At 43.3% G+C, this 25,554-nt stretch overlaps 2 protein-coding genes across 3 annotated transcripts in view; one reads left to right on the top strand and one right to left on the bottom strand.

Moving 5' to 3' along the window:
• Positions 1-3,343: 3,343 nt before the first annotated feature.
• On the top strand, positions 3,344-12,822 carry SYPL1 (synaptophysin like 1). The gene is made up of 6 exons (XM_028747473.2): positions 3,344-3,475; positions 3,580-3,651; positions 6,978-7,096; positions 8,858-9,062; positions 10,478-10,666; positions 11,791-12,822. The coding sequence occupies exons 1-6, from the start codon at positions 3,359-3,361 to the stop codon at positions 11,917-11,919; spliced, it is 831 nt and encodes a 276-aa protein (XP_028603306.2). The 5' UTR covers positions 3,344-3,358; the 3' UTR covers positions 11,920-12,822.
• Positions 12,823-14,047: 1,225 nt separating this feature from the next.
• CDHR3 (cadherin related family member 3) overlaps positions 14,048-25,554 on the bottom strand; it is a 47,056-nt gene continuing 35,549 nt past the window's right edge. For both annotated transcript variants that reach the window (XM_028747448.2, XM_077935783.1), the window contains exons 11-18: positions 23,445-23,674; positions 22,309-22,477; positions 20,990-21,234; positions 20,031-20,227; positions 18,426-18,439; positions 17,894-17,925; positions 17,087-17,135; positions 14,048-15,583 (exon numbers count right to left, since the gene is read on the bottom strand). In XM_028747448.2, the coding sequence (XP_028603281.2) occupies positions 15,216-15,583; positions 17,087-17,135; positions 17,894-17,925; positions 18,426-18,439; positions 20,031-20,227; positions 20,990-21,234; positions 22,309-22,477; positions 23,445-23,674 (1,304 nt within the window). In that variant the 3' untranslated portion in view covers positions 14,048-15,215. The remainder of the gene's footprint in view (positions 15,584-17,086; positions 17,136-17,893; positions 17,926-18,425; positions 18,440-20,030; positions 20,228-20,989; positions 21,235-22,308; positions 22,478-23,444; positions 23,675-25,554) is intronic.

Here is a 25,554-nt window from a genome sequence, read left to right as displayed (position 1 = left end):
CTTTGGCGCAGCATGGCGGAGGCAAGCAAGGGTGGCGAGCTGATGCTGGGAGGCGCTGTGTCCAGCCTCCGCCTCTTCCCTGGCACCCTCCAGAACTTGGCACCCTGGCGCCTTGCACCACTAACACCTCTGCCAGCAACGTATCTTGTCTTTCCTCAACTAACTACAAGGGCGGGGGAGCCAGAGTCTTACTGTAAAGGCAGTGCATGGAAGGGGAGAATTATCTCTTCACTTTGCCACGGGCATCGGAATGGAGATTGCGCCATCCGTTGGGCTAGAAAATGGGGAAATGTCCCCATTTGCAACTTTTCAACTGAGTTGGCCCATTTCTGGTGTTACTTAGCCACTAGAGGGCATGTCTACCCTTCCCCAAAACTCCACAATTGACAGTTTGGCAATACGTTTGTTAGGACCAGCCAAAATGTCCAATCAAATTTGTGGCAAGCTTTCGAGTTCTCTGGTGTTCTTCATCAGGCAAGAGGTTACACAAAACAGGGATTGAACAACCTGCAATCAACATCTTGGAACTAAGTCTACATATTGACCTCATGGCTACAAATATCTAGCCTAATTTTTGTACTTCTATGTTTTTTACTGTTAAATTCCCCTCCCCGCTTGAAAGCTTCCCATAATTTAGTGGTATTTGGGTTGGTCCCAATAAAAGTATTGCCAAACTGTCAATTTTTTTAGTTTTCTTCTTATGGACCAACATGCATTTTATCTTCCCAAGAAATATTGCTAACAGACTTCCAACCCAGAAGCTTGTTATTCTGCCTGGAACTATAGATCAGGTTTGATCCTATGGGCCTGAGATTTCCACAACAATTTAAAACAGATTAGAGTGCAGCTGATGGTTATGTTATGCCTGTAATAATTTTAAATAAAAATTAAGGGGGGCAGACTTTGCATTAATTTAATGGGAATCCTTGCAGCCTACAAAAGTTAAATTACAACACGACTCCAAAATAAGTTGACAGATAATATATTCCCATTCAAACAGACAAGAACATAAAATATGAGCGGACTGTCAGGCCTCCTAATCCTACTTTGTATGCAGTAAAGCAAGACCATTCAACCGATGTGGGCCTACACAAAGCTTGTGGCATGAATATCCACAAATCACTTATATCAAAGCATACCAAAGAATTCAGAGTTCTGAGGAAGTATAGGTGCCAACTCCCTGGGGCCCTGACCACCCACAAAATCCCCCATGAAGGGGCCAGGCACCCACAAATTTTGGCACCAGGGCCATGCACGCTTCATGGCACCCATGGACCCACTGTTGCAGGGCCAAGCTGGCATTCCTGTGAGGAAGTCTTCCTTCCAAGCACTGTTCAGACCTGCAGACCACGTGCCAGGATATGGGATAATAATAATTTAAAGCAGGTTGCCCAGTTGCATCAAGAAGGACAGGGCTAGCAGAAAACAGCATAGCACTGCCAGGAGGAAGGACTGTTGACAGTCACGGGCCATCATACTTATAGACCCTCCCAATTTATCTTTTACAATGTAATTGCAGAAGTTCTAAGAAGACTTATGCCCCAGTTATGAATATGTCGAAATCTGTGTGACGGGGTGAGCGCCTGTTGCTCTGTCCCAGCTTCTGCCAACCTAGCAGTTCAAAAGCATACCAGTGCAAGTAGATAAATAGGTACCGCTGCGACGGGAAGGTAAATGGCGTTTCCATGTGCTCTGACTTCTGTCACGGTGTTCCATTGCGCCAGAAAATTTAGTCATGGTTTAGTCATGCGGAGAAATGCTGGCTCCCTTGGCCTGAAAAGCAAGATGAGCGCCACACCCTATAGTCACCTTTGACTGGACTTAACCGTTCAGGGGTCCTTTACTCTTTTTTACCTTTATGTCCAAACAGGCCCAGAACCATTACTGTGGATTAGGTCTGCAAGAGTAAATAGGAATACTCTGGAGTCAATATAAACTCTTTCCATTCTATCCAAACTTATAAAATCAGAAGAAAAAGAAAATGATAGCCTTCCTGGATAATCCAATAGGCCATCTAAATTATAACCATCCTCTGCTAACATTGGCCTCAGAGGAGTTACCTATAGCTTATTATTAAGCCCTAGTATCAGGCAGTCAAAAGTATGTTGCTCCAAGGGGAAACGTTAGAAGACTAAAAAGCTTTTCTTGAATTGTCCTATTGCTGCAGCTATACCTCCCACATACAACTGGCCATGAAAGCAAACTGGTAGAAATTACACTGGAAAGGACTGTGGAATTGGTTTAGCTCAGGGGTCAGCAAACTTTTTCAGCAGGGGGCCGGTCCACTGTCCCTCAGACCTTGTGGGAGGCCGGACTATATTTTGGAAAAAAAATGAACAAATTCCTATGCCCCACAAATAACCCAGATGTGCATTTTAAACAAAAGGACACATTCTACTTATGTAAAAACACACTGATTCCCAGACCGTCCACGGGCTGGATTTAGAAGGCGATTGGGCCGGATCCGGCCCCTGGGCCTTAGTTTGCCTACCCATGGTTTAGCTTAAGGATGACCAACCTTTCGGCATGAGCGTTCCTCTACCTTTAACTGCTGCACTGGGAATCTCAGCAGGTGTAGCCTGATGTTTCATTGTGTTACAAGCATTTAAAAGAAACTCTGCTGAAAATAAAGTTGCAGGGACCCTAATCTTCCTTCTCTCTCTTTATATCTATTCCTTTCCAGAACAAAAGCACCAACCACTGGAAGACAACAACTGTTCTCTCTATATTTTCCAAAATAGTTGATTTTTTTCTCATAGCACCGGCATCTTTAACAGTTAAATCGGAAACTACTCCCCAAAAAGAAAGAAAGAAAGAAAGAAAGAAAGAAAGAAAGAAAGAAAGGCATTCTTCAAGGAAGGAGCAAGACGGGTCCTTCTTGGAGTGACCACCTCTTTCAAAAGGGGAGGGGAAATGGCCATTGCCAATTTGCAGGCAGACATTGACTTTAATTATCACTTAAAATATTAACATTTAAAACGGACTTCTTTGAATGTTTTTATGAAGGCCACTAACCCTCCCTGTCTCTGTTTAAAAAATACTGGCTCTTGTATAAGATTAACGCAGAAACGAGCATGCCAGGCTTCAGGCTCAAGGCTTCAAACCGGCTTGACGACTGCGATTCCCTCAAAACCCGGCTTTTTAGCGAAGGATTGGAAGGAGGCTGTCACTGAACAAGAACAAGCCTCGGTCTAGGTACTAAAACAGAAGGGGGAAAACGCCCCACATGGTTTTAAGTGATGCATCCTTGCGTTGCACAGAGAAGAGTGCAGGATGCAAACACACCTGAGAGTCTCCTAGGCCCATTGCAAAGATGGCAGTTGGGGAAGGAGGAGAAGGCGGTTCCATTGCCTGGGAGATGTGGGCGGAGCTTGGAGAGGCAGCCTATATAAGGGGACGGAGGCCGGGCGGCGGCTGCAGTGAAGCCCTAGCGAGGGAAGGAGGAGCGGTGGCCAGGCCAGGGGGAGGACGCCAGGTCTGGTCTTACGCCTCGCGTGGCTCTGTTTGTGCCTTTGGGCTCCCCTTCCATTCTCTGTCCTAATGTGTTCCCCTTCCTCCTCCCTTTTCTTTCTCTTGCAGAAAATGAGTGATTTCCACCTGGATCTTAGCCCGCTCAAGGAGCCCCTGGGGTTCATCAAGCTTCTTGAGTGGGTGAGTCTGCTGGGTTAGGGGGTTCAGGTCATATGGGTCACACCCCCCCCCCTTCCTAGACTGTCTTGCAGGGCTCTTTCCTTTGATATGGGGTGGGGGGCTGTGTTGTGTTCCCCTAAAAGGCCCTGAGGAATGGTGGAATAAAAAGTTTTTAGGCTGAGGTTGCAGTGCCATCCTATTTGGAAGCAAGGCCTGTTGGGTTCAAGGAGGCTTACCCCCCCAAAAAATGTGGGGTTAGGCTTGCCTCCAAAATGGTGAGGCCTAGACTTGCGCATGCTTTGGAACTGACTTTTAAAATAGTTGTCTTGTCTTGTTAGGCCTGGCGTGGCCTAAATCCTTCCCCAGCTGTTTCTAAGCCTGTGTTCCCTTAAAACACCTGGCCTCTACGAATCCTGATGTTGGCTGTAATCTCCCAGTAGGTTCCTTTTAATACAAAATATTAAATTACTGGAAATAATTTACATTAAAAAAAATTCTGCGGCAGTAATGCCTGTGTGATAATAATAATAATAATAATAATAATAATAATAATAATAATAATAATTTATTATTTATACCCCGCCCATCTGGCTGGGTTTCCCCAGCCACTCTGGGCGGCTTCCAACTGAATATTAAAAACAGTACAGCATCAAACATTAAAAACTTCCCTAAAGAGGGCTGCCTTCAGATGACTTTTAAAAGTAAAATAGTGGTTTATTGCTTTGACATCTGCTGGGAGGGCGTTTCTTCTGCAGCTCTGGTGAAAACCCTGAAAGGCTATGACGTTGAACGCTTAATTTGTAAGGAGTAAAACGTCTTCCTAAGTGTTGGGGTCTCTGTGTAATCTCTCAACAGTCATGTTGCACAGGTCTGTTATTACCATATGTACTATCAAATACCTGTTTTTTCAGTGAAAACTCGGTGTTTTGTTTCCTTCTATAAATTAAAGTTGGGCTTCTGCATTCAAATGGGAAATCCATTTGAATTTGAGGGGGCTGTTTTAAATATAATGTTGTTGTTGTTTAGTCGTCTTAGTGGAGTTTGACTCTCCCTGACCCCATGAACCAGAGCATGCCTTGGAAACTTCTCAAAGTTTCTCCATTTTATGTTCATGGAGTTTTCTTGGCAAAATATTGGAGTGGTTTGCCTGTTCCTTCTCCAGGTGGATCACATTTAGTCTAAACTCTTGGCTATGACCAGATTTTCTGCATCCTGTTACAAAGTGATGTCGTTCCTCCTGTTTTACAAATACTAATGTTAATACCCTAAAGCATTCTAGACCCAATTATGACTTTTCTGCTGCATCTAGCACACCCAGCCAGCTTTGTAGTGTTGCCACGTTTGCGTGGTTTGTGCAGGAATGCAAAGCCTAGCAGTATAAGAAGTCCCGCTGCTCCCAGGTCCTTCCATCAATAATAACAACAACAATAATTTTATTATTTATACCCCGCCCATCTGGCTGGGTTTTCCCAGCCACTCTGGGCAGCTTCCAGCAAAATAAAAAATATATAAAAAATGTCAAACATTAAAAGCTTCCCAATACTTCAGATGTCTTCTAAAAGTTGTGTATTGGAAAGTCCAACAGCTATTTTGCACTTTCTGCTTTCCTGCCAGTATCCTCCTCCTCTAGTTCTGGACAGGGTGTTTAGATAATTTTTTGTCACAGATATAGAATTTTGAAATCGAACTGTTGCACATTTCTTTTCTATTGGTCTATTTGTGTATGCATACACACAAGCTATATTTGTTGTACACTGCAATGATGCATCAAATAAAGCAGTGGTCTCATTTTTGTATAGGGCATTTTGTATAGGATGTGGCAATAGCCTGAAAAAGGAGCTAATTTGATGGGAATTCATTTTTGTAGTTTGTCAGGCAGCTTGTAAAAAACGTTATTAAAGACCCTACTGCTTTTTTCACTAGGTTAGTGCAAGGTCTTGCAAATCCTTAAGGCTGGCCCTAATATGCCTGCCTCCCCCCCCCCAAACCCTGACCAATTTCCTATATCTAGGCTTAACAATTTTATGGCATGATGGACTCACCCACTTGTTTGTAGAGTGACACTCTATACCAGGGTAGCCAACAGGGTGCCCTTCGGAAGTTGGGGACTACAACTCCAGCAACCATGACCATTGGCCCCCTGCTGATTGGGGGCCTGATGGGAGTTGTAATCCAACATCTGAAGGGCCACAGGTTTCCTAGCCTTGCCTTAGGCAGCTACCTAGGTATGCTTGCCTTTGCTTTAGGGCAATGTTCCCCAACCTTGGGCCTCCAGCTGTTTTTGGACTACAGTTCCCATCATCCCTGACCACTGGTCTTGCTAGCTAGGGATTATGGGAGTTGTAGTCCAAAAACAGCTGGAGGCCCAAGGTTGGGGAACACTGCTTTAGGGCATAGGGGGAAACAAGTAAGCTTTCTAGTAGAAGACAAATGCCTAGTTTCCTAAGCAGTAAGGTGTACATCTGATAATAATTTGGCTGCCTCCAACTCCTTTATAATGAAAGCAACTTGAACATCTTTTGCGTGTTACTAAACTGCTTATCGTGCAGCTGATAAAGGAACCACATCTGACAGAAGCAGGTTTTAAAAGCTTTTCCCCATAACTATTTTTAAATTGATTTTTAATTTCAAGTAACAAAACATTCTAGATGCCATGCCATTAATAACGATGCCAGCAGCCCTGTAAAGGGTAAAAAACATTCATAACTGTCTATCAAACACCTTCCATATGAACACTCAACAGATTATGCCAATATAAAATTGAATTTCTTTTCCCCCCTTTTGATAAACTTGCATGCTTAAGTTTGCTTACAGACATGGACTTTGTTTGGATAAATAGGACAATATTTGGAATGAGTTTATACAAAATGTAGGCTGTTAATATTTACAAATATATTAGGATAACATCAAACTTATAATGTATGGTTTAGGGTATTTTTCGTATACACATTTTTTCTCTACACATTTTTTGTGCCTTGTTTTCATTTTCTTTATAATTGAAAACTTTTCAATAAAATACTAATATCAAAAAGCTTGTATGCTTCAGTGCACTATACATTTATATTGCTTGGGAACTCTGATAAAAGGAACAAACTTTCAGCATTTTTCAGTGCAGTCCTATATATAAACTGCTCAGAAGTAAGCACCATCGATTTGGCTGAGACTTCCATCCAGATAAGTGCACATAGTGTTTCGACTGTAGCTACGCCCACTAAAGCTGTAAATTTGGATGGAATTAATGAGTCAAATTAAGATTGGATGTAAAGTGTTCCTTACATTTTGTTAAATTTTCCAAATGTACATAAATGCGTATAATAATGAATGTGGTGTATTTTCTCTTTATACAGTTCTTCTCCATGTTTGCATTTGCTACATGTGGAGGCTATAAAGGTGTAACGACGCTTTTAGTATCCTGTAATGGACTTGTAAATGGAACAGTAAGAGCAAGTTTTGCTTATCCTTTCAGGTGAGCCTCTTAAATGGCAAGTGTCTAGTATATTTCTGTATGTAAAGTTTCCTGCCAGTGCTTGATCGTTGGTCACCATTACCTGATTAGCACTAGGTCAGTCCAGCAATTTATAGTTGATAAATCTTTTCAGCTTTAACTACTTAATATTGCTCTGATAAGGTCTTCTAGCAGAGGCTAAAAAGGTAAAGGTACCCCTGCCCGTACGGGCCAGTCTTGACAGACTCTAGGGTTGTGCGCCCATCTCACTCAAGAGGCCGGGGGCCAGCGCTGTCCGCAGACACTTCCGGGTCACGTGGCCAGTGTGACAAAGCTGCATCTGGCGAGCCAGCGCAGCACACGGAACGCCGTTTACCTTCCCGCTGGTAAGCGGTCCCTATTTATCTACTTGCACCCAGGGGTGCTTTCGAACTGCTAGGTTGGCAGGCGCTGGGACCGAGCGACAGGAGCGCACCCCGCCGCGGGGATTCGAACCGCCAACCTTTTGATCAGCAAGTCCTAGGTGCTGAGGCTTTAACCCACAGCGCCACCCGCGTCCCCTAGCAGAGGCTACATCGGTAATTAATGACAGAACATGAACTATACAAATGTACAGGACAACAATATTGTCTTTCTAAAATTAGGGCAGGGGGAATCACATTTCTCATGTGGCCTGGCACAACATGTGCCTGTTCTACAGATTATTATTTTTTAAAAAATCTGAATGGAGAATGAGTCCTCTATTATAGTGCCATCAGTGGAAAAAGTTTGTTTTCTAACAGAAGTTTGATGTACCTTGGCATGGCAGTTGTGTCCAATGTGCATTCTCTCCAGTAATAGCAGAAATGTTCTCAGAAGAAAAGTGTCTTCTCAGATATGTAGCATCTGGCCAGGGAGAACCAGTGTATTGGATTGACTACTACTTCCTTTCATGTCCTATTAAATTTGTTCACTGCTAAGAGACCATTTTGCTTTATCTAGTGAAATACACCTGCAGCTGTCTACGCTCTCTTTCCTACACATTCTGGATCCGAGCCTGTGTGGCTGCTTTTTCTTGAAGAAGAAAAAAGCCAAACATATTTTTAAACATGCTTAATGTAACATATAGTTCAGTGCTCGGTTCTAGATAGATTCTGTAGTTAACCTGTTACTTTTCTGCTTAATCTGTAGCTGAACTGGATCAAGAACAGGCTTGGGGGTGGAAATTTCCATTAATTTTCCATTAATGTCATTACGTATATGGGCAAACTTGCATAAGATGTAGACTATGAATTACTGGCTTGTCAAAACGTGTCATGCTGCCATCTTTGTTTGGCTTCGTAGCTGCTACTCTTATCACAGGGTCAAGGCCTCAACGCATTGCACCCACAGCAGCAAAAAGCAGCTTACACAAAAAGTCAGATGATTCTACTGGTCTTTATTTGTTTTTTAATGACTCCTCTCCTGCTATGTTTTAAGCTGTCTTTATTTTATCTGTAAGATGCCTTGAGTCCCTATGCGGGGGGAGGCAAGGTGGGGTATGCATATATAATAATGATAATCTACCTTAAGCTCTTCTGCTGTGTGCATTAAACTAGCCTTAACTGCTGAAGATGATAGGTATGCAGGCCTAGGAGATTAACACTACGCAGTTCATTATTTTCCAGTATATATACCAGTGGAATGGAAATTGATATGCTAGCTGACTGTTGTACAGAAAGTGAAGCTTAACAGCCCAGTTGCCTGTGCTCTGTGATGACTGTAGTAGCTTCCCTTGATAATTTCTGCCTACTTCTCTTTTAGGCTGAACAAAGTGATCTTTGGTTCGCCAGATCCAACCCGATGCAATGGCACTTGGGGTGAAACCCACCTCGTGGGCAACTTCTCCACCACTGCACAGTTCTTCGTAACTTTTGGAATTTTGATATTCTTGTACTGCATGGCTGCCCTTGTGCTGTACCTTGGTTATATGCACCTGTACCAAAGCGGTGGCATTTTACCAATGATGGTAGGTTGATACTAAGGACAAATCTAAAAAAAACTTGAATTTAAGTCACCAGAAGTTTAATTCTGTAACTCTGGTTTTTTTTACTTGTTTGATGTGTAAACTCGTCTTTCAAAATATGTGGGAGTTCTGTTTTGATTAATTAATTAATTAAGCCGTATGACTACCCCGAAACCCTTGCAGGTACAAACTGTATTGAAAGCAGTGCGGCCTATTATCACCCTAACTAACAGCATCATGAGCACAAGTCATCACGAATGTGCAATAAACAGGACATCTGGAGGGGACATCTGTCTCAGGAGTGTGCTGTGGGGATAAAATGGGAGATAGGAAGAACAGTGTGCACCACCCTAGGCTACTTAAAGGAAGGGCAGGCTGTAAATGCAAGAATTGAAGAACAAGTCAGTGTGTTAAGGAGGTGTAATTCCTACTTTAAAGGTAAAGGGACCCCTGACGATTAGATCCAGTAGTAACTGACTCTGGGGTTGCCGCGCTCATCTCGCTTTATTGGCCGAGGGAGCCAGCCTTTGTCCGCAGACAGCTTCCGGGTCATGTGGCCAGCATGACTAAGCCGCTTCTGGCAAACCAGAGCAGCGCACGGAAACGGCGTTTACCTTCCTGCTGGAGCAGTACCTATTTATCTACTTGCACTTTGATGTGCTTTCAAACTGCTAGGTTGGCAGGAGCAGGGACTGAGAAATGGGAGCTCACCCTGTTGCGAGGATTCGAACCGCCGACCTTCTGATCGGCAAGTCCTAGGCTCTGTGGTTTAACCCACAGCGCCACCCGCATCCCACAATTCCTACTTTGCATAGTATCTATTTGTTGGTGCAGAGAATTTCCCTCAAGGTCTGAATGGAGCATGCCTGCATGAACCTGAAAAGTAGTCTTCTATCAGGTGTCCTTCAGGTGTTTTTAACTACAACTCCCATCAACCCAGCCATCACTAAAACATCTGGAGGGAACCAGGTTGAGAAAGGCTGCTGCTGAAGAGGTTAAACTTGCATTTTCAACTTCTTGAAATAGAGGACACAACCAGCATCTTTTCAGCTGTGTTTAGCTACCAGTTCTGCATTGCTTTTAGGCTCTCTATGGTTTCTTCTTTGCAAACTGTAAAGGCATCATCAGTGATACACCCAAGTGACTTTTTGGATAAAAAGCTGGAGTTGTGGATTTCTCAAGCGGTCTGTATTTTGGCCAAATAGTCACTGCTACATAAGGAAAGTGTCTTCCAGAAAATGGTAGCATGCTTGCTAGGAGTGTGGTTGGATGGTTAGATACTTTATAGTAAAATGAACACAGCTGCTAAAATGAAAATGGTTTTATGTCAAGTGGTAGTAAATATTGACTGCCCCCTCTCGACCCCTCAATGCATTTTAGACTGAAGCAATTGGTAACTTTGGACTGTCTCATTACAGGATTATGTCTTCACTCTTAGTGCCGTCTTTCTGTGGCTAGTCAGCAGTGCTGCGTGGGCAAAGGCACTTGCTGATATCAAAGTATCAACTGGTCCACGTATTATTGAAGAAATATCTGCTTGCAAAATACCAGGAACCTCCTGTTTGTTTGATTCGGTAACCAGCATGGGAAGTCTGAATGTGTCTGTGGTATGTATGTCAGCTTTTGAGCATTCAAGTGCTAGTGTTATGAGCTGAAGCTAAGTAGCATCAGCAGATCAAACGTAAACAACCACCTGAGTCTGTAAACTTGGAGCCAAACTAGGTATAATGCAAGAGATCAGGGAACTAATAACCTTGTATATGTATGCCTTCCAGTCTATATGCAGCTAGAGATTGTTCCCCACTGGGTCCAGTCAGTGGCGTAGCGTGGGTTGTCAGCACCCGGGGCAAGGCAAGTAATTTGCGCCCCCTAACCTGTGGATTTGCGCCCCCTAACCCGTGGATTTGCGCCCCCTAACCTGTGGATTTGCCCTAACCCCAGATGTTGCGCCCGGTGCGGCCAGCCCCCCCTGCACCCCCCACGCTACGCCACTGGGTCCAGTATTGTAATATTTAATATTAATGTTTAACTGATATTGCTCAGTGTCTTTGCATATGCCCAGACATACAAATGGGAATATAATAATGTAGTAATTGCTGCCTCATCTCTAAACTATGGTCCAAAATACAATGCCCAGAATACTAGCTAGGGTTCCATTTAGAAATTGTATAACTCGTTTTATAACAGCTGCACTGGTTGTAAGTTTGTTTCCAAACTAAACTCCTGGTACTCACATTGGTATTTAAAGTCTTAAACAACGTAGGCTCCAGCAATCTGAAAGACCAACTCCTTCCCTACAGACTTTCTCAGGTGGTAAGATCAGAGGGTGCCGCCTTGATAGTTTCAGCATCCTCAGGCGTGCTGGTGACTGAGGATACAGGATTCTCTGTGGCAACCCCTAAGTTGTGGAACTCCCCAGTTTTTTTATAGTAGGAGTAGATTGCAGTCTCTTGGAAGTTGGACACCCCTGCCCTAGACTTTGACTCTGCAGATGTATCCTCTAGGACCCTATTCTTGTGACTGTCATTTGGTTTAAACTGTTTTTAATGTTGCATTTTGAATGGTTTTGACGCACTTTGAGACGTTGGGGTGGAGGGTGGGTAACAAATCAAACTGGTAACTATTGGGCTGCATGATAAAAGTTTTTGAATTGTTAAGAGGAGAAGGCTTTTAGCTGGTTGTATTCAATAGTAATGTAACTATCTGATAACACACATGTCTTAATTTGCAGGTTTTTGGCTTGTTAAATATGGTTCTGTGGGCAGGAAATGCTTGGTTTGTATACAAGGAGACGATTCTGCATAAACCTAACAATGCTTCTCCAGACTCCGGACTTTATCCACCTGCATCAGGAATTTAACTATAACGACAAAAAGCTGCATTCTGTTGACAATAGTTTAAAAACCTTGAAGTTCAATGTACTTTAGCTGTTTTTTAAAAATGGAAATTCACTTCAAAGTACATACTCTGGATAGAAAAATCAGTAAGTTTTGGAAGGGTTGCCTGTACTTGATTGAGTATTCACATTCAGTCTAACTCACAGACACTCTTGATAAAAATTTGGGCAATCTCTCTGGAAGTAATATGTTGTTAGCTGCATTTGATTTCTACAAAACCTTGCCAGTGTAACTAGTACTCTTCCAAGCCTGTGCTGCACTTCCGTTTAACATGCAATCTGAGGAGCTATAAATAACGTTGCCTATTTTAATGCTCTGAAACAGTAATTCTCAAGCTTAAACAGGTTTCAGTTGCTTGGTTTAAAAGCCTTTCCCCTCCAAATTTGGCACACTTACATTCCTGCTTTTGGTATAATAGTTTAATTCTTGATTTAGAAGAGAGAGTAAATCTTGGATGACAAAAATACTGAGCCAAATGCTCTAAATCGGCCTTTGCCATCCTGGTTCTCTCCAGATGTTTTCGGCTACCACTGGCTTGGGGTGGTGGGAGTGGTAATCCGAAACTCCTGGAGGGCACCAGGTTGGCAAAGATTGCTCTAATCACTTGTTAGTCGCCCATGCCCATTTAAAACCAAAGTTTCAACAGTGACAATATGTTTAAAATTGAAAAGCTGTTGACATGTGCTAAAATGAGAGAGATTCTCTTCTGGAGTATACTAGTTATGCAAACAGTTTTCCCTTTAGGAAGATTGCTCCTAATTCTTAAGTTTGGATGTATAAGCATGGCTACTTCGTTTTGAGGAAACACCTGTGACATGCCTGTATTTTGACTTCAGTTAAATAAATGGAAGTTTCTAGGAATTTTGTTTTGTTGGGAATATTCTTCCTTCTGATTTCTTGTTAGAGTATTGCAATGCTTGCCCCAGGGTTATCGGTTTCCTCTTCTGACTGTACAGTGTGCCATTTTTTTGTGGGGAGGGGGGAGAGAAACTTAATTTTGGCAAATTTCTTTAGTGAGGTGCCTTAAAGATGTTTTTGGGTGCGAAAAATTCAAATTGGCTGTTTTTGTTATTGAGAAACATTTAACTTAGTAAGTGTACATTTGATGACGTACAAATTGCTTTTGGGAAACCAAAGAGTGTTAATTTTACCTCCCGAAAATGCCAGGTAACTGGAGTGAGGTACTCAGGCTAAGGCTGCAGTCTTATACACGCTTGCTTTTGAGTCCCACTGAACTAAAAAGGGGCTTAATTTTGTAGAGGTGTCTTGAGTTGCACTGTGACCATTTGCATGGCAGAAGCTCAGGAGGGTTGTCAACTGAAATGCAAGCAAAAATATGTGCATTCTTTTAAAGTCACTTTGAATGTGTGACTACTAAGACGTGTACAGCTTCATTATACAGGCTTGGTGTATGTAGCCTTGGTCCTGTCAAAACTATGAGGACGGAAACATGAGTGCAACGATAGGTTCCACTAGCAACAGCACCTTTTGCTTCATTAGAAGGTCACCCATGACAAAACTGGGCGCATTTTATTGACATGAAATCAGTGGCAACAATGGCATTGTAGAGATCTGAACGGTGAACTTGCATTATTGTTACCCGACCCGTTGTCGCCATCGCAACCACAGAGCCATAGTAAACTTTGGACATGTCAGGGCTACCCACCGGCTTTCAATCACACTCTTTATTGTGTGATTTTCAGATAAGGGGGAAAATGAATTGCAGTAGTAGAATGACATTTGTCTCCTTAATTTGTTGGCGTTGCCAAATAAAATAAATCATGCACTAATCTCTACCCTGACAATAGGAGAATTTACTTCTATGGATGAAGGAATCAGTGTAGCTGGCATGTTTAATATGAAATATATCCTCCAGGAACTATCGGAGACCATGGTGCAAATTCCTAACATAAACATGACCTGGAAAGAACAGCTAACGTTTGCAGAAAAGATCAGAACGTGAACCCTTGTATTTGCCATAAAGATCTAGTTATCAGTCTCCTCTGTTGGTGGAAACAAGACATCACACAGGCTGTGAAAAAAAATGCCTGATATAAATTTATACTTCAGTAATTGTAAAAGCTAAAGATGTAGTATTCACAAAAATTAAGGTTGTGTTTTATTCACTTCATTCTTACCTCACAAAACATAATAGTGCACTAGAAGGAAAAACAGTTCAATGAATTTGGGTGTCATGTTAGTCACTCACTAAGGAAGTCCTCTCTATAGACATTGGAATCAAAATATACTTAATACTCAAGTTTTCAATGGTTGGTTAGCTCACAGCTCCAACAAGACCCGTCCTTGTTCCTCAGTGATCTGAAGGATCAACCTTACATACCACTGGACCACAGGAACATTTGAGACACAATGTTGTCTTGCTGAAATGGGATTTTGAAGTGGAGAGCTTAACTCTTGCAGAAGGCACAGATCTCAATTCCTTGACTTGTGGCACCACACCTGCTCCAAGATCAGATATACCCACTCCCCTATTCTTCCTTTTTAGCACTGTGCTAACTCACTCTCTCTGGGCTTTTGGGTAGTTGGGGACTCTGGACTCTTGCCTGAAATTACTAATAGTATGAGAGATTTGTGAGCCACAGCTGAAGCCAGAATTGGAAACAAGGGGCATGGAACCCAAATATGGGTGCTGACGCAAGGGTTACAAAAGAGGCTCATTGCCACAATGGCTGGTTTATTGTAATATATTTCTGGAGAAACTTGCATGGCCATTTTGCTTCAAAAATTAAGAGCCAAATTTTTGAGCCAAAATAGAGCCACTTTTGTCAAAAGCCATTGTGCCCAAATTATGCTACTAGTATGTTTATGATTACACATATATCAAAAAATCCCATAGCAGCTTGCAGCCACCTTCTATTGCAACTTTCCCACAGGCAAACGATCTTGTCACAAGAACTCTAATGAAATATACATGCACTTCACTCTGTTTTCTCAAAATCAAGTTCAGTTCCTGCCCCACTCCACTGTTTTAGATCTGATTCGTGAGATTACAAAAGCCAAAGTTGCTTGTAAATTATACAAATCTCTCACCATCCCATTGTATTAAGTCACTGGAATGGATTGTGCTCTAAACAGGCCTTCGCAATGAGAATTGCTAGGCAGCCAGAAGAGATCATTTGGTATCCTCCCTCTTGTGTAGGGATGAAACTGAAAATGATTACAATTTGTCTGCATTACCTCTCGCTATTTGGACTAAGATTACAGGTGGTTTTTTTCTGGGTTATAAATACAACCCCCTTCATTTTTGTATAGACTGATTCTCGTACTTGGGATATATTTTGGGAGAAGGGACCGGGGACTTGTGAGGGGGAGCAGGTGACAAAGATCCCTTGCCCAAAGGCTCTTCTTTTGGCTTCTGCAACTTTAGCTTGCTATTTGGGTCAGAAGTCTCTGTCTTCCTTTCTGTGGACTTTTGTGCCACCTTGTTTTGTCCTCCCAGCTTGGGTCCACTGGGCTGAGTTTCCTGTTGGCTTAGATCCCGTTGGACTCTGTTCGTAGTCATCACCTCTGCAGTTGGGTCCTTTGCTTCCAACTTAGAAGGCATGTTGGAATCTTTCCACCTTCGAGCCCCAGACTTGGAATTATATTCATACCATTTGCCAGTGACTATGGAGAAGGGAAAAACAATAATCTAGCTATTCCACATCACAGATTAAGGGGTAAGATTAAATATAGTTTATATTAACAGTGAAGCCAAAGAATCACAGTGACTGCCTGATTGTGGTATACTCCTCTCGGTTATTTTCACCTGGTGCCTTTGCTGTCATCTTTTTGGTGCCAGGTAAAGACTTACCTTTCCCCTAAGATCTTTGAATACACCAATATGATGTTTTGTTACTAGTGTGCTGGCAAAGCGTCCTGCAGCTGTTATTAAGGGGCTTTGGTTTTTATTGTATAAATGTACTCGGTGTTTTAAACTGTGTTGTTTGTCACTTGGAGACCTTCAGGTAACAAGTAGCTAACATCTGTATGATGGCGATGATGAGGTCACTGTCAGGGTTCAGTTATACCCAGACCTTAAACCGCAGTACACAGGGAGGAAGCAGGGCACCCCAACAGATCTTCAGACCGTTACAACACAAGGAGCTGTCGGATCTGGACATCCTTGCCCCAAGACTAAAGACCACCACACCATCTGCCTGGGTTCCTGGCCAGCTCTCAGACCCTCATGACACATGGGTAGGCAAACTAAGGCCCGGGGGCTAGATCCGGCCCAGTCGCCTTCTAAATCTGGCCCGTGGACGGTCTGGGAATCAGCATGTTTTTACATGAGTGGAATGTGTCCTTTTATTTAAAATGCATCTCTGGGTTATTTGTGGGGCATAGGAATTCATTAATATATATTTTTCAAAATATAGTCCGGCCCCCCACAAGGTTTGAGGGACTGTGGACCGGCCCCCTGCTGAAAAAGTTTGCTGACCCCTGCTCTGACATCTCTCCCAGGACCAGAGGAGATAGTGAGCCTGGCAGGAGCTGCATGCTGCCAAAAAGAGCTACTTGGGAGGACGGGAAATTGCACAGAATCACCTTCTCAGATCAGGGCCTAGCTCTTACATAAGCTCCCTGCTTCATTGGTGAAGTAACATCTCTCATTCAAGCTCTAGCCTTCCTGACCTTGGGAAAAGAAAGAAAGAGAGGAGCAATGCATATCAATATGTCTTCTGTAGAGATGTTACAGCTTGCATTGCACTGAATATAGTTATATACTTAGGTGCTTATTTTATTCTTGTTCTTATGCTTGGTTAAATGTTTTAAATTGCTTTGGGTCACTTATGTGAAAAAAGCAACGAAACCAGCATCATGTGCCTGTGCATTTGGGTGGATCTGCTGAGGCTTTCCTTAGAGAAGCAGAAGGCGAGTTTTGCACATGGAAAAGTTATTCCACACATGCAGTATTAACTGGTAGGCAAACCAATTATTCAATAGTGGCAAATAGGTGTTATTGCTTTAGTACACTTCCAAAGATTGCAGTTTGACTTTCCTATTTAAACTGTATGTCACTGATATTTGCCTTGGAAATGTCAGTGTCTCCTTGCAATTCAAGTTAAGTTCTTTCATTTCAAACTTATTTCTTCTTCTCATTTCCCCTCCCATTAGAAGTAGTGATACCTGGGTCTTTTGCTTCACCATCAAAAACAGGGTTTATGTTGGTCATCTCCTAGCCAGAAAAAGAAATCAAGAAATCAGTGTCATTTATTTATTTTTTAATAGTGAGAAGAGCAGAAATATTGACCTATATAGAATGAAGCAGATTTCAGAGACCTATGAAAGGTAGGTTGCTGGGAATCTAATCATTGTGCCAGGTAAATTGGTTGGTTAAAGAGAGAGGTGCTGTTCTCAGGCTTTTCTGCACAAGGTTTTCCAAACAAATCTTATAGATTATCCATGCTTTATCCCTATTTTATGGGAAATGTAACTTAGAATGCAAGAAATAGTACTTTTACAGGTTTCAAAACCTGATGACAAGATGATTTATTCATGGCTCATAAATGTATCTTAACCACCTATATGCAAATTAGGGCAACTTTTTTCAAAGCACGTTACATTCTTGATTCACTTGTGAATTACAATAATGGTGTGAAGCAGAGGTAAGCAATGTGGTACCTTCCATCTGCTGTTGGCCAGCATAGTTGATGGTCAAGGATGATGGGAGCTGTAGTCTGGAGGACGCCATGTTGGCTATTCCTCATAAACAAAGCATTAGAAGGAAACAGCAACTAGGAGTGGCTGGGCTCTTGCTTCTGTGCATTACAGCAAGAAAAGCAGTGACCCAAATACTTGTGTGCTTTGTATTTTGAATATAGGTTCTGAACAGAAAGGAAAAGCTTCTATAACATTAGGATGGGAAGAAAGAAGAAAGGGAGAGTCTTATGCTAGCAACACTTCTTTTTATTTTCTGTTTGATAGCATACATACCCAAACTACTTCTTTCTTAGCTTTCTTCTTTTCTATTGGAAAAAAAGGAAAATATGGTCTTGCTTATGCTACCTTTTAACAATACCCCAGATTTAAACTAGATCTGTAATTATGGGCATAGTTTAAAATTTTAAAAAACAATAAATAAATAATATGCATCCCATTGAAATCAATGTAGTGCAGATGGATGGATGAATTAGTGGTGGGTGGTTTCCACACTCAGATTGAATTCAAATGCACACCTGAATCCAGTTTGTGCCTCCAGTTACTGACCTAGCAAGTGATACATATGTGGAAGGAAGCAGGCACTGCAGTATCAAACAAATGTGGTGGAGAGTACCAGCCTCGTTGGCTATAAACTATATAACAAAACTCTGCCCAGCTCTGCTAATATTTGAAACTTTACATTCTGGTCTAGATTTCGATCTAACTTTGTTATTTGACCTCAACAGGACTTTAGAACATGCAAATCTGGACTGAAGAGTTATCTGAGAAATTATGCACACAATTTGAAAAAAGGGGAAATGCATACCTGGTGGTTTCATCCTGTCGTAAAATAATAAATAAATAAATAGATAAATGTTAATCTATTTGAGCAGTCATTTGGCAATACAATACACAAATGAGCATTTAATCCTATAATACATATCAAACACAATGGAGACTCCAAATTTTGGGTGACGGGCATTTGCTCATGATCCAGGTTTAAGTGGCAGATATCATAACAATGCAATTTGGTACTGATGGCCGTGTGAATGAAGTCTGCCCCTAAACACAATATGCATGGTGTCAGCGGCTGCCTCAGGTCCCAGCTCACAAAGGACCAACGCCAGTTGCTTTTTATAAACAAAAGTCTTTATTGTGGTTCATTGTTGGTTTGATATCCGTGGCGCGCAGCGCTACGTCTGAGTCCTTAGACCAGCGAAGTCCCGTCTGAATCCGCCCCTCCTTTACACCAGTTCAATACCCGAGCTTTGCTCCACCTCTTCCTTTCCTCCCTCTGCTCCTTACGCCTCCGGGTCCTCCTTCCCTCTGGGATCCCAACCCTCCTGGACTCTTCGGAGGCGGATTCTTCTGACTCCTCCCCCTGTCTCCGGCGGGCTTTGGGACCTGGCTCCCAATCCGGATTTTCTGCTGTCCCTCGCGCCTCTACCTTTGAACTTGGCACGCGCGCGCAGCCGGCCACTTTCCTCCTAACGGCTACACTGCTCCCTTCACTGCTTTCTCCTTCCGGGAGGCTGGACGGCCCTGCTCTCTCCTCCGCCCCTCCACTCTCTGCCGGAGGTGTGGTCAGTCCTGCCTCACTCCCTCCTCCTGCAGGAGGAGGCTTTTGTTCTAATCTGTGGGATTCTCCCCCCCCCCTGCTGCGCTCTGGTGGGGAAGCTACCCCTGATTTCCAGCTGCCGCTTGGCGACTCCCCACTGGCCCCCCTTGCCCTGACCCTGGGGGCCTCCTTCTGGGAATCTTCTGATTCGCTGGAGAGGCTCAGGGAATCTCCCTGGTCACTGTCACACCCTCCTGCGCTCCCCTCCGATTGTTCCCCTTCGCTCTCCATCTCCTCCTTCTCCTGTGGCTCAGTCCCTGAGCCCCTGACACATGGCATAACATTTTAGTGCTTTTATTCTAGGGGAAGAATGCAACATACCAGGGACTATGATGTTCTGTTAGGTGCTCCTCCTACTGAGGGTTAATTCCTGTTGTTATCTCATACCCACCCATCTTCCTCCAGTTGCTTTGCAGCAGACAGATAAGAGCAACTTGGTGTTCATATAATAATTTCTGCTACTGAATTTTGTCTAATGCAATTTACGTGAATGGGAAAATGTTGCATGTTTTTAAAGTCATTTTACTTTGTCTTTCTTGAACAAAGGCTACTCTATTATATTCAGTATTAGTATTTTGCGTTTTGCTTTCACTTTTCTTTTGTGCAAAAAAAGACAAGCTGCTGTAAAACATATTCCACGTACCATGTGAGATTCTAGGTAAAGTGCGTATTTTACATTGAAACTTAAGTGTAGCAGAAACAATTGAGGGTATGTGATCTTGGATCATGGATTCATGGATTCTTAGTGGAGGCAGTAATACATTAGTGTAGAAAGAAATGATACAAGGTGCATTGTTTCTGTTAATTACTTACAGTGGCTGTTTATCAGCTCTCGGTTTTGGAGCTCTAGGCTTTGGTGGGCAGTGGGCGCGGATGTATTTTGCCAGCCAAAAGGTGAGATACGCAAGAAGCCCAAGGAGGACCAAGCTGCCAAGGGAAATGGTGAATGGCACGTACCAAGCCAAGGCAGAATACACATTTTCTCTGCTAGTCAAAATGATAACACGAGGCTTGCAAAACAAAATTTAAAAATGTCAAAAGAAACATATTCATAATGGAAGGTTAGCCCCACGTTGAGCAAAAGATTCCTGAATTGCAGGGGGTTAGTTTCTATAAGTAAACCCCTTGGGTCAATGGGACTTATTCCCAAGCAAATGAATATAGGATTGCAGCCTTTGTGGATGTGTTTAGAAACTATGGTTTATTTTAGCTCAGCGGTTGTCATAGATAGAGAGACTTCTAAAGAAGTGAGGGGGGAGGCTTTTGCAACCTGCCGGCCATATTGCTTTGTGGGCAACCTTCCGGGGGCCAGGGGCAAAAGTGGGCGGAGAAATATAAATTTTTCGTTTTTACACCCACCCAAGCACACCCCTCCCCACCTCGTTTCCCTGAATTGAGGATAGAAAGAAACATCACAGTTCAAGGACACACCCCAGGCATGCAAAAATATTCAGTGGGGTGTGTGTCTAGGGTGGAGGCATGACTGAGGGAGAGTCCTGAGGGCCAGATTCTCTCTCTCTCTCTCTCTCTCTCTCACACACACACACACACACACACACGGATAAAGGTTCCCAACCCGAATTCTAGATGGTAGCGTTAATGACACACTCCTAGTCAACAACTCATTTCACTGGAAAACTACTTTGTGGAGAGGTGGGCCCAGGCTTTTCACATCCCCCTAGGGGAATCCAGAGGTTCCACTTATTAAGAGGCATATTTACTGATGTCTCTTAATGCCACGCAGACAGGGACCTGCACGCAAGAGCACTTACTGTTGTAGGGGCCTCTGTGGTTGGCTTTGGGATGACGTTGATGGTTAGCGTCACTGTGCCAGTTTCAATGCGGACTGTAGCTCTGTCTCCCACTGACAGTAGGTTATCGTCTGTTATGAAGACTTTCAGCCTGTAGTTCCAAATTTTATCCAAGCCGCTTTCGAAGTCAAAAGGGGATGCAAGGATGAGCCGCGAGACATTAGAGCCAGCATTTGGTGAGAAAGCAAAGTGGTTATTCACATTACCTAAAACAAAGCCAAGGTAAAATTGCAGATTAAAACGAGTAGCAAATTACAGGAAGGAAGCTTCTGATTTTGATTCTCTAGCATGGATGGATTTGTGACATTTCCAATTAACCTGGTGGTTGCTGCATAGAAATCTCAATGCACAAGTTTTGCTCCCCATTGGCTTATGTTGCTCTGTCCCTTACAACTGATGTAAGTTTCAGACAACCGAGTCATCATGCTAGTGGACTATAAAGCTCTGCCAGTTGCTATGCTGAGAAAATTTGTAATTTCTAGCTCAGCTGCGAGATCAGGAAGTGTGGTTCTGAACCACCACCTTGATCCCTATCCAAGGTGTCATGACCTTCTCATCTGCTCCTGGACCTAATTTCCATGTTGCCTGGGCCATTATCTTCCCTTGACTACGGACATCATCATGGACCAGAGCACATACAGTGGTGCCTCGCAAGACGAAAAGAATCCGTTCCGCGATTCTCTTCGTCTAGCGCTTTTTTCGTCTTGCGAAGCAACCCTATTAGCGGCTTAGCGGATTAGTGCTATTAGCGGTTTAGCGGCTTAGCGGCTATTAAAGGCTTAGCGGCTTAGCTGCTAAAAGGCTATTAGCGGCTTAGCGGCTTAGAAAAAGGGGGGGGGGAAGTGGGGGGAAATCGCAAGACTAGCAAGACGTTTCGTCTTGTGAAGCAAGCCCATAGGGAAATTCGTCTTGCGAAGCAACTCAAAAACGGAAAACCTTTTCGTCTAGCGGGTTTTCCGTCTTGCGGGGCACCACTGTACTGATGATTGGACAGCATCCTCCACTGTACCTGAGAGCTATACCTGAGCTAGTTTAGGGAGGCTGCATAGCCCACACAATTCTGTCCTCCAACCTCTTGCACTGCTCCTTGCCCCACCCTCCAGCATCCACTGACCGAGGCAGTTGCTTCATTCTGCCTAAAGGTAGGACTGGCCCTGGGAACCAACGTCATATACAATCAAAAACACATGAAATGTTTGGTTGTAATACACACTTGATTCTATTAAAGACTGCTAGCAAACAATCACACAGGGAAATTCAAAAGTCCAAAAGTAAATTACCTGAATCAAAAGAATAACGGAATGATCTAGGACTTGAATCGCGATCCACACATGTAATATGGAATCCAGCAATGTTGCCAGAAGTTTGGTCTACTGGAATGTTCAGCAAATAGGAATTAGGACTGCAGATTGGTGGCTCATCATTTGCTTCAAGAACATTCACTGTTACCTAAAAGAAGGGAGCAGGGTGTGTGTATGAAACCACCTTTCTTGTAATTAAGCCAGGTTACTTTTTATACTCACTGGCAAGAACTGATCCTCTCCCACCCACCTTTTAGGGATATTGCGTGGTATTCAACACTGATCCTACTCAGAATAGAAATGACTAACTTAGGCTCATTAATTTCAATAGGTCTAAAAGATGTCAGGAGAGGGTTTCTTTCCTAATTGTTTATCCACTCCAATGAGCAAACAGTGTGAACAAGGGGTGTCCCATTTCTGCAAACAGGAGCAGCTGGGATGGAGTCAGAGGCCTACTAGAGAGATGGGGGAACCAGGGTCCAGGGCATTTGCTGAAATAGCAGGAGAGCTGCCCACAAAGAAAGGATAGGTGTTATACCAGCTCCAGCCAAGCAGAGGTTGATGAGGGGTTCTCCTTATGGAAAGCCTACTTGTCACGTGGGGTACTCAGTCCTGCTAGCACTTAAGTCAGGTCTCATCCCTCAGCAGTAGACCTCAGTGAAGATGTCAGGCTGCCAAGTGACCACTCTGTTCTTCAACTGACCGTTTCTCTTCAGGTTTGCTATTTTCTTTGTTTTTGGAGCTGCTGTGGCATAAGAGGAAGGCAGGCATGTGGCAAAGGGTATATGTTGGAGCCCTTGAGTGGAAGGATGGCGTGCCCTTTATAGAGGCTGCCTCAGAGTCCTCGCTAGGTGGAAGCAACTTCCTTTTCTAAGGAGGTCCCATTTGACTCAGGGTCCAGAAGCTGTCAGGTCTGGATGAAGGATGGCTCTGAGTTTTGGAATGGAATAGTGGAAATTGAAATATGAAACTCATCCGGTTCAGAAAACCCCCATGCAAATTTCTTTGCACTCTTGGAATGCCTTGCAAGCCCTATTGTTTTTATTAGACACTTGGAAGAAAGGTGCACATATTAGAAGTAGACATATTGGCCTAAAAGCCAGCATCTTACTCACCGGCACAGTTGCAGACTCGCCATTGTTGTCAGAGGCCTGCACCATGAGAATGGCACTCTGCCACGTTTCGTAGTCTAATCTAGCTATAATTGTCAAGTAGCCCTCTGTAGGATCAATCCAGAAAATTTCTGAGAAGTTAGGGTTGCCTTTTCCAACTGAAATTGAATATGATATTCCGGTGGGTGGTACATCTTTGTCTGTAGCAATCACTTGTCCGATTCTGGAATAAACTGAAACGAAGCAACATTTGAACACACACATCTTGGAGGGAAATGTATTTCCAATATTAAAGGTGAAGGACTTTGCAGATTGCCTCAGCAGTTTCCATATCTGCTTTTCTTATGGATGGTTTTCATTATTATTATAACTGCATTCTTAATATTCTGCTGTAAGCTGCCTAGGGAATGTTTGGTGACGGAAAGCTTTATAAATTTGACAAGTAAATAAATAAATCTTCAACTACGTTTTACTCAAAGTAGACCCACAGAAATTAGCAGACCTAAGTTAGTCATATTCATTCATTTCAATGGGTCCCATTCAGAGTAAAACTTAGTTGAATACCACCCACTATTGTTTATTTATTTATATACGGCTTATATGTAAAATGGCTTCCAAACGGTTTACATCCAGGAGAATTTGCTGCAGTTCTAACCATGTTACAGGGGCCTTCTCCACACCCACCTCCATTTCTCTAGTTTAAAAATAGTTCTGTTTTCTGAATCGTAAGCACATTTACCAAGGAATGAGCCCCAATAAACACAGTGAGACATATCTCTGAATAAATACGCATAGGATTTCTCTGTCAGGGTGGATATGACATGTTCATGCACTGTGAAACTGGCAGAGGAAGCTGTGCTGCTTTGTAAACAGTGGTGCTTTTGAGGCAACTCCTTTTAAAAATGGTGGCGTAGCATAATGGGGAGGATCTGCTTGTGGAGGTCTCCTGCTTCCTGGAGCTTGTGATATCACGAATCCATTCAGCACCACCCTAATCCATGAAACAGCTTGGCAACTCTTTTAAAAGTACATGATGTCAAGTGTAGGGCAGGTGGGTGCGGCTTAGCCAAAGTGGTCTCCTGGCCCAAATGGGAGGGACTGGCAGGTCTAATTAGGGCATGGGCTGGGGGTTCCCCAGAATGGAAAACTCTGCTTTATTAGGGCTGGCATACTTCTGGAATTTCCTGGACATAGCTGGGATTTGGCCCTTGAAAAGAGCGTTCGGGCAGAAATCATTTGGGAAAAGCTCAAAACTGTGTGTGTGCGTGCGTGCGTGCGTGTGTGTGTATTGCAAAGAAGCTCAATAACATTGCCCAAAAATAAAAAAACTCAACAAATATGCCCCCGCCACCCTAATTCTGTCCGGATTTTCACTTTTTGAAGTATGGCAACCCTAGCTTTATACCATTTTATGCAAACCATTATTGTAATAGATTAAGGGGGTCCCCACTAAACACGGGTGACGCTGTGGGTTAAACCACAGAGCCTAGGACTTGCTGATCAGAAGGTTGGTGGTTCGAATCCCCGCGACGGGGTGAGCTCCCTTTGCTCGGTCCCTGCTCCTGCCCACCTAGAAGTTCGAAAGCACGTCAAAGCGCAAGTAGATAAATATGTACCGCTCTGGTGGGAAAGTAAACAGCGTTTCCGTGCGCTGCTCTGGTTCTCCAGAAGCGGCTTAGTCATGCTGGCCACATGACTTGGAAGCTGTACACCGGCTCCCTCGGCCAATAAAGCGAGATGAGCGCCGCAACCCCAGAGTCGGTCATGACTGGGCCTAATGGTCAGGGGTCCCTTTACCTTTACCTTACCACTAAACCCTAGAAATTACTAAATGCTAGGATTTTGATCAATTGGAATATGGATTAAAGTACATGCTGCAGAGCTGTGCCAGGCAGGAAATTCCTGGGCTGGCTTATACAAACCAACCTGGCTGAGCTATGGCTATCAAAAGAACAATAGAGGGCTATTAACAATACAAGAGAACTCCCCCACCCCCATGTGAACAGGTTGCCAAGGTGACAGGGTGTGTGTTTGAGGGGAGGTTGTTGGGAATAAGAAGCAGGAAGAAGAGCTAAGATCCATCTTTGGAGGAGGCTGGATGCAGAGATGCCTT

This window comes from Podarcis muralis, chromosome 10, assembly GCF_964188315.1.
Source record: "Podarcis muralis chromosome 10, rPodMur119.hap1.1, whole genome shotgun sequence".
NCBI classification, from domain to species: domain Eukaryota; kingdom Metazoa; phylum Chordata; class Lepidosauria; order Squamata; family Lacertidae; genus Podarcis; species Podarcis muralis.
The sequence above is the reverse complement of the archived record's forward strand: the minus strand, read 5'-3'. Positions and strand labels throughout refer to the sequence as shown.